General features: G+C 33.1%; 1 protein-coding gene across 1 annotated transcript; it reads right to left on the reverse strand.

Moving 5' to 3' along the window:
• Window positions 1-4037: 4037 nt before the first annotated feature.
• Window positions 4038-5591, reverse strand: LOC117912332 (transcription repressor OFP7-like). Its single transcript, XM_034826885.1, has one exon. The coding sequence runs from the start codon at window positions 5318-5320 to the stop codon at window positions 4238-4240; it is 1083 nt and encodes a 360-aa protein (XP_034682776.1). The 5' UTR covers window positions 5321-5591; the 3' UTR covers window positions 4038-4237.
• Window positions 5592-12307: the final 6716 nt, after the last annotated feature.

The raw sequence follows: 12307 nt of genomic DNA on the forward strand, positions 1-12307 counted from the left end.
TTTCGCTGTCAAATGAAGCCAAATCCTGCAGAATCAAACGAATATTTGGTTCTAAGTACAAGGCCATTGGTGACATATAGTAGAAACAAGCAGGTGAAGCTTTGCAGATATTACAAGCGTGATCTGTAATGGAAAGAAAAAATCAAATTCACCGCCATAGATTTAGGCACCATGCTTTTGCATTTACATATATTCACCAGAGTAAATCCCAAGAATTAATCTCATCATTTGTTAACTAGAAATTGGAGGAAGAAGTGAATTGATTTCAGATCAGTCACAGTGTAGAGACGGGGACATCTATCTGACGAGGACGTCCATCAGCAGTGCACTTAGGTGAGTGTAGCTAATAAGCCAAAAACAGCACCCACTTATAGAAATGCCAGAACCCAAGAGTCTGACACTGTCATATCGACATGTTCTAATCACAAAAATGGATATCATTAACTCTAGCTTCTTCCTGGCTTCCAAGTCAAAGACGCCACTGAATCATTGCTCCTTGGAGTCAATTTCAGGACCAGCTGATGCCAGTAGTTTTCAGCAAAAATATAAATCGTGTTTCATAAGAAAATATTCCCAGCAAATAATCTTAACAATATTATATGTAGTCTTGAGAAAAAAAAATCCCTCTAGTATAGAGGACCGCGTTTCCAAGTTCAACACGAAATCATAACGAGTCTCCAGTGATGTCGTCTCAATTCGGATTTCACAGTTGAACAAGGCAGTAGCATTCAGTTAGCATCAACTTGCAATTCTCCAGATGACTGCAGAGTATTCATTAATACCAGATATACTAAGGTGAGGGTTGTTATGCAATATGTATATACACATATATAAACTGGGTAATTTTGAATCAGATAATGCTGTGCTAAGAGTGTGTATCTTGTGTGATCACAAGCCAGCAACTGGGCCGTCTTACCTTTCAGTCAGAAACAGAGGAAAGAGATTAGCTGGGGAAGGTCTTCTAAAATCATTTAGGATTATACCAATCTAGTGACTGTTCAGTGTTTCAAGAGTTATTGGACTTTCCTCCCCTTGATACAAAGTTTGAGCAAGAAAAAGAATTTCAGTTTTTAGCAATGCGTCTCTACAACTGAAAAGGATTAATTTGATGAACAATTTGGAAATTTTTCAACAGGTTTGTTGGTTAGGTCTTTCAACTTGTACCATTCCCTTTCTTAGCCAGGGACTTTTATCTGTTAGGCACCACTTAACATTCCCACTCTTCATTTCTGGAGTACAAATGTGCTCTTGCGTATGCCTATGGTGCATGCAGAACATAGAAAGCACAGAAAATGACTCAAGAAGAAACAGTATTAATGACCACATTAAGTTCACTTTTAAACCCAATTTTGGTTTCTTCATGCATGCAAATCCTACATTCATAGATTCATCGATTGATACATGCATTTTCTAACTCACATTCATCAAATATTTTGGCTTCTTCATCTATGTAACATACTATATACATATATAGATTAATGTATTTTCATAGATTGATGCATTTTTCTAGTTTGTATGGTTGCATACATTAATTAAATTCATCCTAAAAGAACTCAAAATTCATGAAAGTTATGTTCCCATTTAAAAATCAATTACCGTTCCATGAAAGTAGATTAAGATGTCTACTCCAACATGATGACCTTAGCTTTGGTACCAACTTTTAGATTGAGTTTTGATCATCTTATCTGAAAATTAAATGGTATCCAATGATTTAAATCTTTTATAACATTAAACATCACTATCATTTAGATGACTCATTTTGAAGTTGAAAAGCGATATTATTACATTCCAATATAAAGAACTTAATTTTCGCTTATCGATGAGATAATTCATAAAGAAGTATGTATAAAAGATTCGTAATCCCTCTCTCCACTCATTATTTTCTTATTATCTCTTATCCATCATTAAGAACCGCTTAAAAGTAAAAGTAGGAGCATAAAGATTAAAGACTTCAAAATTATTATTTTCACATTTCTACTATTAGAATTTTAGCATTATCTATTAATGCATGCACTATTTCATTCATATTTTTAATTGTTTTTTGATACTTAAATCAAGAAAATATTAGTACATATGTTGTTAGAACCATGGTTAAGAATTTGTAATCTTTCTCTTCCTTGGTCTTGATCATAATGTCTATTTCAGTTATGATAAGATTATTTATATCTATCACAATGTTATTTTCACAACATCAAAGCCATGAATAGATGAATTTGCACCTAGAGTACTTGTCCTCCATCAGTGATCAGAGGCACAGAGTCTAATCGTTTCAGGCTTTGGAAGGGCATAGAGTCTCACCGTTCCCAACCCTTCAACTTGCACCGTTTTGGCCTCCTTTTACGTCAAAACGGGCCACCCTGTTTTGACCTTTATGTGTTAAAATGCACCGAATTTTAATTTCACCCTTTTGACTTGTCTGCACTATAACGCACCGTTTTATTTAGAACGTGAAGAGGCATGGGGGGGCTTCAGGCTTGGTGGGTGGTGTGTCACTGTGTCTCCCTCTCTCAGTCTGTACCCTGGGCCCAGATCCCGAGAACCAAAAGGGTGATCCGATGGTGGAGGAGGGGCGGGGGTGCTGGGGTTCCAGAAACGTGACTGAGCCATAAGATGCAACAGTGGGCGTCGGCATGGTAAAAGAGCCCAGATATGTAGGATTCGTAAGATCTCATCTCATGTCTTTTTGGAATGAGTGCGAGCATTTTCAGTCAGTTTCTTAAGGTTGGTGAAGAATCTCTGATACCGTGTGAGTGCGACACTCACTGAATTTTCCCATTTGCAGTAAAATAATTTCCCATTCTTTCTCTCGGGCCATGGGCGAACTTGGGACAATGGCGTGCCATTTACGAAAGATACCAGATGCTGCTCCTACTGCTTACTACTACTACCTACTACCATTATCAATCTTATTCCTCAGTCACACCCAAGTTAACACAGAGATGCCGCTTTTAGGTGATGGCTGTTTGCACACCCCTTGAGCGCCATGAGGCTGTCTCCTCATTTCAGCATCTTGTAGTTACACCAAACGTCACCCTTTGGTAAGTAAAGTTTGACAGAGGATCATACACAATGATGGTTACCAACAATGTGGACCCGACTTGACCCGATATAATAATCACTGCGCAAAGCCCACCACCATCCCATTTCCTCCCCATCTTCCACCATCATTGCCATCCCATGGTTGGTCAATGATGTGGGGTCCCGACATTCTCGAGGCAATCCACGTGTCGTCTGTCCTGCCAGTCAAATTCTCAACAAAGTGTAAAACCATCATTTCTATGGTTCCACCCGCGTAACATTTGGCTCAAACTGGGTTCATTGGGTGGTCTCAGATACCCTAGATGTAAATGAATCTGTACATTTTTTTCTCCACATGATCGATAGAGCATATTTAGAACTCCAATGAATGACAGTAATTTTTGTACATGGTGATCAGCCATGCGACATTGACTTCTTACGGTGGTAGCATGCGACTGCAAAACAAAGTAAAATGGCAGAGATGGCGCTTTGGGAGAAGAAAATCTTACTGTGCAATAGCCACAGAAGGATTATGCTCCCAAGCAAACAAATTAGTAGGACACAGTAAAAGACACTACTGATAGGCGGAAGTGAACGTATTGAAGTTTTATACTATTTGTTCTTGCTTAAAGAGCACTGCATGCTTGTCCAATCTGAACTGGAGTCATTAATTCATAACAAGACAAAAGAGAAAAAAACACATGAAGTGGAGCCTTTGGGATTGTAGTTTTGATTTCATATTGAAATAAAGGCTTGTGGTTAATTGTGACAGGTTGATATTGATATGAAAATTGAGGCTGCGTGCTGTCCCATGAATGCTCTGAGTTCATATATTGGCCAATCCCTATGAAGTATGGTCACACAACATGTTGCAGATATGTGTGGTGATTGAATGGATTCCTCTTTTACATGCGTGAGAAAGCAATGCTGCATGAGAATGAGAGGTCACCATAACTCTCTCTCAAAGGAGTTCATTACATGATTTTACGAAGTTCATTTTTCTGTGATCTTCTTTGAAGTTGACTCCTAAAACTAGCGACTCATACTCGGTTTTTTTCATAATTCCTGGATAAAATTCATAGAGAGAAGTGACAGAATGACCAGAAGATCATTGTGAACCTAGTAATCTCCATATCAAATCCTACAGCTTTTACGAAGAAAACAAAAAATAAAAGATTAAAAACAGGTGATCTTATTTATTTTTCATTTTCCATGTTCTTCAGAGAGCTTTAGACACCCGTTTGTGGGTCGGGGGTTTACAGAACAGAACATCCCAAATCTCTGTGAAAGCCTCGACGATGACTCCATGGTGGTGGCGCGAGTTCAGGGACAGAAAACAGTGGAGGAGCTGCTCCAAGTCCTTCTCTTCGAACATCTGTTTCTCCAGTATCATCTCCATCATTGACCTCTTGAAATCTTCGTAGGGGTCCTCCGATTTCTTCACCACTGCAAAACTCTCCCTAACCTTTCCGTCCACAGTACAGGGTATCAGCCTCTGGAACATTGACAACCTCGCCGGCGACTCACTTTCTGGAGACGACAGCCCACTTGTCTTCGCGTTTCTTGGTGACCCGCCTCGCTTATCGCTCTTCGAAACGCAGCGTTTAACCTTCTTAACCTTCTTCGCGTTCTTCTTTTTCTTACGCCTCACTCCATTCATGGGCATCTCGCGTATTGTCTCCAAATGAGGATTGAACTCCGACGATGAATCAGTGGAGAAGCTTCTTGAAGAAGAAACTAGGGTTTCTGTTTCCTCACCGTCATTCTCCTCACCACAGTCACTGCTAAACAACCCACTGTCAGCTGAAGAAGTACTCATGCGAACTCTAAACGCTGCTTTCTTCTTTTTACTCCTCCGTTTCTTCTTCTCCGCCGTGGGAGGTGGCGGTGGAGGCAACACATCATCGTCCGACTCCCCGGAAACAGATGAGTTATATATTTTCTGGCGAGGGTTGTCGTCGTAGACCTTGGCAACCACGTGCCACTTGTCTTCCTTCTTCCACTTGAACTCCGGCGATTCGCTGTCATCGTCATCGGAGAAGCATTGCCTGGAGGACCTCGACCCCAAACCACACCCGACGGATATGATCGCGGAAGACACGTGGCGCTTGAGGGAGTTGCGATGGGGTTTGGGCGGAGGCGGGGTCGCCGGTAAGTCGAGGTGACTGACTTCAGGGTTAGCCGGAGAGAGGCGGAAGAACACAGGAACAGGATTTTCAGGAAGACTGGACGGATCCTTGGAGCGACAGGATTGGAAAGATGGGATGACTCGCGAAATCCGAAGCTTGAAACGTCTCGCCATTACCCCTCCCTCTCTCTCTCTCTCTCAAGCCAGGCGTCAAAACATGAACTGTTTGTCTCAGAAAACCGTGGCTTTATACAGTGAGGAGTGCCTTCAAATTAATGCCTTTTTGCGGAAGCAGAATAATGAAAGTTGACAACAATTTCTTCTCTTCTCCCAAACCACCTCAAACCCCTAAAAACTCATAAAAATAAACCCACATTGTGTGTCGAGTCCGGCCTCATTCCTTGATCCGATTATGATTAAGACTAATGGCAACTGCAAGCAAGGCCAATACTATTTCCATTATAAGTAAATAGAGTGATGCCATTTCTTAGACCAATGCCCTCCACCGGCCGTACGTGAAAAAAAATATATAGGACACCACCTGCCTAGATTGTCTCTTGCAGCTGTATAATTGATGGTAAGTTGGTAGCATTATTAGCCACCCAGCTGGACACTTCCACCCCCAATTCAAACACCCCCTTACGCTATAGACAAATAAAAATGATTGGAATATTTTAATATCGTCATTTCCTTTGTTTTCATATTGTATGAATAACATCAATAATTGATGGGGAAAAATGTATGGAGACAAGCAGGTTAATGCAGTGGGGGATGGAGGCGTACGAAGATGAGGAAAAGGCTTGATTCTCCCATTGAAATCATTTTGGAGGGAAGCTAAATCCTCAAAATTTGGGGAGTGTTTAGAAATTTGGATCATACATGATCCATCCGTACAGTTGAGGGATTCTTTTTTCTTTGACAGATTGGATACACTCAGGTACTGAAATGAAGACTACACGTGGAGCTTCATCCATTGTAATTCAATTTTTTTTTTCCAGCTTTATTCATTTTCACATTCTTTTTCTTGGCCAAGTCAATAAAGACACGACAAATTTCGTATCTCATGGTTGGATTCCACGCTTTCGGGTCACGCGTCCCCTCTCCGCGCTTATTTGGAAATTATTTCCGTTGCTTTATTTTTGTTTTTAGATTAAATTTATCATTTAATTCCCAACATCCATTTGGCACCACACTAAATCAAACCTTTTACATTTTAAAATATTTTAATTTGCAATTAATTGTTAAACATTTTTTATAGCTAGTTGAAGGATTAGGATAAAATAATCATAATTTATTTTTATTTTTTATGAAAAGAGATTACGAAACAAAATACTTATAAATTCGATTGAAATATAAATCACAATAATTTTGGAAACGAAATTTTATAATATATTTAGGAATTTTGATCAACAAATAATCGACTCTACATTACAAATATCTTTCTTTTTTAATTAATAATTAACAATCATAAATATTTAGACCTTGAGACAATTTCGAAATATCCTCGATTTGATAGAATTTAAAACATTACTATTTTTATTATAACAATTTATTAAAAAAAAGTTCTAATATTATATAAGCATAGACTCCTGTTATAAATATACAGACACGTTTTAAAGTTGTTAGGACTCTTCAAAAATGAACAATGATCGGTGCTATTTAAGTTACAATGACAGCTAACACATCTATTTACCTTTATGACAAACCTATTATAAGAGATTATGTTATTAAGAATTAAAAAGAGCGCAATAAAAGAAGGGTAGCTTTATTGCAAGGAGAAAAGGCTTTTAGAGGTGTAGACCCGGAGAAAAGAGGGTGAAATATGCAAAGAAGCTATGTATGAAAGCGCATGGTGGGGATCCAAGGAAACAAAATCATCTTTGCATGCGATTGTCTTCTCTTTTTTCACACTCCTTTAAGGACACGCTCATTCACATTACTAAAGCTTCTCCTTCTTTTTATTTTTTCCTTTTTCTTTTCACTGTCTCTGCTTCCTGTAAAATTCAGATTGCCCTCCTTCCCCTGCCTACTACTCCCAACTCCCAACGCCTCCTTTTGAGTTTTTCCAAAATTTGAATTCAAATTGGGCTTTAATGGGCTCACCACCTGTACCTTCACGTACCAAGTCTGATAAGGAATATGCTGTGGGCCGGTCATATGGTACTGGCCTAGAAATGACCTTCTAAGCCCAAGGTCTAGATCTTTTTAACAACATTGATATAAAGAGATAATGCATACGCTAAATATTAGTTTAATAATATAATCAAGTTGGCAGGAGAAGTGGATCCACCTTGACGTGTCAAGCTTTTCTTGCTTGGATAAATACACGTCCCATCAAACACATGTAAGTCGAAATTGTAATATTTGGTAGGATATTGGAATTGATTTAGTATCACACCTAACATATTATAATAGATGGGGTTTTTTATAATTGTAAGGTAGATTTAAAAAATAATTTATAAAATATGGTGGAAAATAAAATATTTCCTAAACTACCCTACTTTGGATCCACTACTTCAAATAAAATCTTATATTTAAACGATTTGTATATATTTTATTTGAAAAAAATTAAAAAGCAAAATAGTTTCTAAAACAAACAATTTTTTTATTAAAACAAATGGTTTCTCTAAGCGTTTTCTTGTTTTTAATCATATTTTTAATTTAAAAAATAAATGTTCGACCAAGAGGGGTTGAATATGTGTTTTTACTCTTAATAGCTCAAAATTTGAAAACTTTTAATGTGATTAATGTCAATGAGATAATAGAAAATATTAAAAACAATCCAACATGACATGAATTTTTTTTATATATATAGAAAACTCCACACTTGCAAATATATATATAAAAAAAAAGAAAAAAAAAATCACGGGATTAGAGACTTCGAATCAACAATTCATTATTTAAGAAAATATTATATAAAATTACCTCACAAATGTTACTTTAGAAGTGTGAAAACCTTCTTTGAGAGCTTTGGAAAGGAAGTAGAAAGCAAACCAGGGTTTTCTTAATGGTTGCATTGAACTTAAAAACCTATTTAAGTAGGATATATGTAGGCCAATGACCTAAAGGATCAATTATGAAGCAAACCCCAAAAATAAAATCTTAATTTTCCAAGACAGACTCTCAAATTTGGCAGATCTAAACTTAAAACCTTCGAGTGCACATGGAGCGCTTGCCAACATTCTAGGGCTTGTGTATTTTTAAATACTTTTTATATATATAGTTTTAAACACACAATTCAATCCATATGTTTTCAATTTTAATTTGCATTTTTTTGAACTTTTCTAAATTTACTTGTGATGTCTTGATTAATCAACTATCAACCTTGAGTCTTCAACCGAAAATAAGTCACAATTTAAAAATGTTCTATACCAAAATAAATGGCTCAATACACCAACATAACTAATAATATATTATAATAATATAATTATAATAAATAAATGTGTGAGGGTATTTTATTTAATTGATAATTTTATTATTTTCTTACTAATTAAATGCAACTTAATTCATTAGTCTTATTTATTTCAAGACAAGTTTGAACTCCATCAAATTTGGATTCAAAGTTGTAAAATTTAAGGTAAGTAGAAATGATTAGTATAAGAAATTAAGAGGAGAATGTTTTCTATTTCCTAATTTGATTTTAAATTATATTTACCTCTAAAAAATTTTGAATACTTTTTTTAGTTAGATTTAAAACTATATTTGTCTTGGTATTTGATTCTAAAAGAATCTTTAGAATGTTTTAAAATTAGGGAACTCTTTATAATTATAAAAAGAGTTTTATAAATATAAATAAAAACATTTTATTTAAAAGGTGTGGGGATTTTTACAACCCACAAATAGTATACTATAATCATTCATCAAAAGTTTGATGCTACAATTCTCTTGATCTTAAGGGGTAAAACTATATACCTTTTTTCACATTTAGTGGATTATTTAGTGATCAAGTACACATAATAAGTTGATAGGTGGATGAAAATTTTGTTTTCTCTAAATAATTAATATAATATAAAGGAATAAATCTAAAATATAAAATAAAAATATTAGTTCCATTATCTCAAAACTAGAAATAAAACTTCTGTCAATATGTATTATAAAATTAATTAATTTCATATTAAATTTATTATATATATATATATATATATATATATATATATATATATATATATATATATATATAAAATTATTATAAATAATAATATTTTTAAAAGTATAAATTATATTTAACATATGACATTAAAAAATACAATTTTATATCAAATTAGACATTGATTAAAAAATTATTTTACTTTTTCGAACTTTATATAGTACTTTCTTACCGGTTCACTTTCTTTCTACTTCTTAATATTTTTTTTTAAGTAATAATTTTTAATTGAACTACAATTATTTTCAATCAATTTAGAATCCTGAGGGTAAATAAAATTTTAATTTTCTTATAAGTAATCATCTTCATTTTTTCTTAAACTAAATTATATGGCATTTAACTTATTTCAAAAATAATGTTTAAAAACTTGCAAAAACTTAAAATGTTTTAAATAAATTATTTTATTTTATTTTATTTAAGTTTTTTTAAAATAAATTTATTATCGATTTATTGTCTCATATATTAAATAAAGTTTAAAATTTTTGAATCATTTTATTTAGTTTTAATTTTTAAAATTAATTTTATTAGATAAACTTTAAAATTAAAAATATTATTCTTTAATTTAAAATTTAACCATAAAAGAATAAAATATAGAAAAATAAATAAATTTATTATTTTATAATTAATTGATATAAAATTAAGTTTTATATCAATTCACCTCCTTAATTCACCATTCAAAGGGATAAACAATTACACGTACGTCTCATTAAATATATCAAAACATATGTAAGTCCAAATCATAATATTGGTCTGATATTGTTAGGGGATTGATTTAGTATTTACCAAACAAACAAACGAGACCCTACACGTAACATACATATTGTGATTGATCCTGTTCTTTCAAAAAGATATTCGAACAAAACTCTATATGGTAACAGCTAGCCAGCATATTCCAAATTTCCAAACCAACCCCTAAAATAAAGCTTAAAACCTTAGAAGGCCTTCTTTGGAGAAAACCATGCAATTTCAGAGAGTTACTCTGGCACTATAAAATTTAGTGCAAATTGGAGAAGAAAATTTTGAAGAATAAAAGGTTGAGTAAATTACTTTTTAATAAAATAAGGTAGAAAAAATTATAATTTTTAAATAATGTAGTTTAAAAAACTTTAAAAATAAATTTTTAAACAAGAGTTTTAAAAAAAATATCAAAAAAATTAAACGTAGTAGAACAAGAATTATTATGAATGAATAAGACAGACTAATTGGCATGATAAGGGAAGGGGGGATCACATGATTTTTGTATAAGAGATGCTTTTATCATGTTATTGCTGAAAAGAAAAACCTAATTCCTCTATTTGATGTCGATTCATCCACACTTCCATTTTTTGTAGAGGAAGGCTAACTGTTTGTTGGCTGGGAGCTATATGAGCGGTAACGTCCACGTATGGGCTCCATGAGAAAGGGGTGGAATAAAAACTTTGTTGTACCTCACTTCCGTTTTCAATGGGGTTTGCTTTAATTTTTGGGGGGAATCTTTTAACTTTTTAATGGGATAAGAATGAAAATTATTTTGAATAAATGAGACGGGATTCAGATGGGATGACCCATCCAATCCCATTTTCTCTCAACTCTTCTTTTAGTCAACAACCAACCTTCAAAAAAAAAAAAAAAAACATATTATAGTGTTTTGACTTGAAAGGTCGGACATTATGACAAATGTTTGGACTTATTATGCTCCATACCATAAGATTACTTATATTTCTCCTTAATGGTAGTTTACTTATTTTATTAGGAAAAAAATTTATTATTTAAATAAATGAAATTGAGTATATACCATGGAAGCGATGATATTAAGTATAATTTTATTAATAAAAAAATATATTAAGAAAAATGATTTTTTTTATATTTATTTTATCACAAGAAACTTAAAAGAAATTCAAATATAATTAAAATTAGTATAAAACTTATATATTTTAAAATTATTTATTTTATATATTAAAAAAATAATAATTCAAAAATGTATATAAAAATAATTTATACACTTTTATTTTTTGTAGAGGAAGACTAACTGCTTGTTGGGTGAGAGCTATATGAGGCTCCATGAGAAGTGGGATGAAATAAAAACCTTGTTGTACCTCACTCACGTCTTCAATGGGATTTGCTCTTTTTTTGGGAAGTCTTTTAATTTTTTTTTAATGGGATAAGAATGAAAATTATTTTGAATAAATGAGACGGGATTCGGATGGGATGACCCATCCAGTCCCACTTTCTCTCAACTCTTCTTTTAGTCAACAACCAACCTTCAAAAAAAAAAAAAAAAAAAAACACATGCTATGATGTTTTGACTTGAAAGGTTGGAAATTGAGTATATGCCATGGAAGCGATGATATTAAGTATAATTTTATTAATAAAAAATATATATTAAGAAAAATGATTTTTTTATATTTATTTTATCCCGAGAAACTTAAAAGAAATTCAAATATAATTAAAATTAGTATAAAACTTGTACATTTTAAAATGATTTAATTTATATATTAAAAATAAAAATATAATTCAAAAATGTATATAGAAATAATTTATACACTTCCATTTTCTTGTAAAGGAAGACTAACTGCTTGCTAGGCGGGAGCTATATGAGCGGTAACGTCCACACATACGGCTCCATGAGAAGTGAGATAGAATAAAAACCTTATTGTACCTCACTTCTGTCTTCAATGGGGTTTGCTCTATTTTTTTTGGGGAGTTTTTTTAATTTTTTTTTATGAGATAAGAATGAGAATTATTTTGAATAAATAAAATGTTCAGATGAGATGACCGAATTGCCCCACTTTCTCTCAAACTCTTCTTTTAGTCAACAACCAACCTTCAAAAAAAATAAAAAAACACATACTATGGTGATTTAACTTGAAATGTTGAACATTATGCAAATGTTTGGACTTATTATGCCCCATATCATGTTTGGACTTATTATGCATCATAAGATTACTCATATTTCTCTTAATGTTAGTTTACTTATTTTATCAGGAAACATTCTTATTTTGAAAAATTTATTATTTAAATAGATGAAATTGAGTATA

Source organism: Vitis riparia, chromosome 4 (genome assembly GCF_004353265.1).
Source record: "Vitis riparia cultivar Riparia Gloire de Montpellier isolate 1030 chromosome 4, EGFV_Vit.rip_1.0, whole genome shotgun sequence".
Taxonomy (NCBI): Eukaryota; Viridiplantae; Streptophyta; class Magnoliopsida; order Vitales; family Vitaceae; genus Vitis; species Vitis riparia.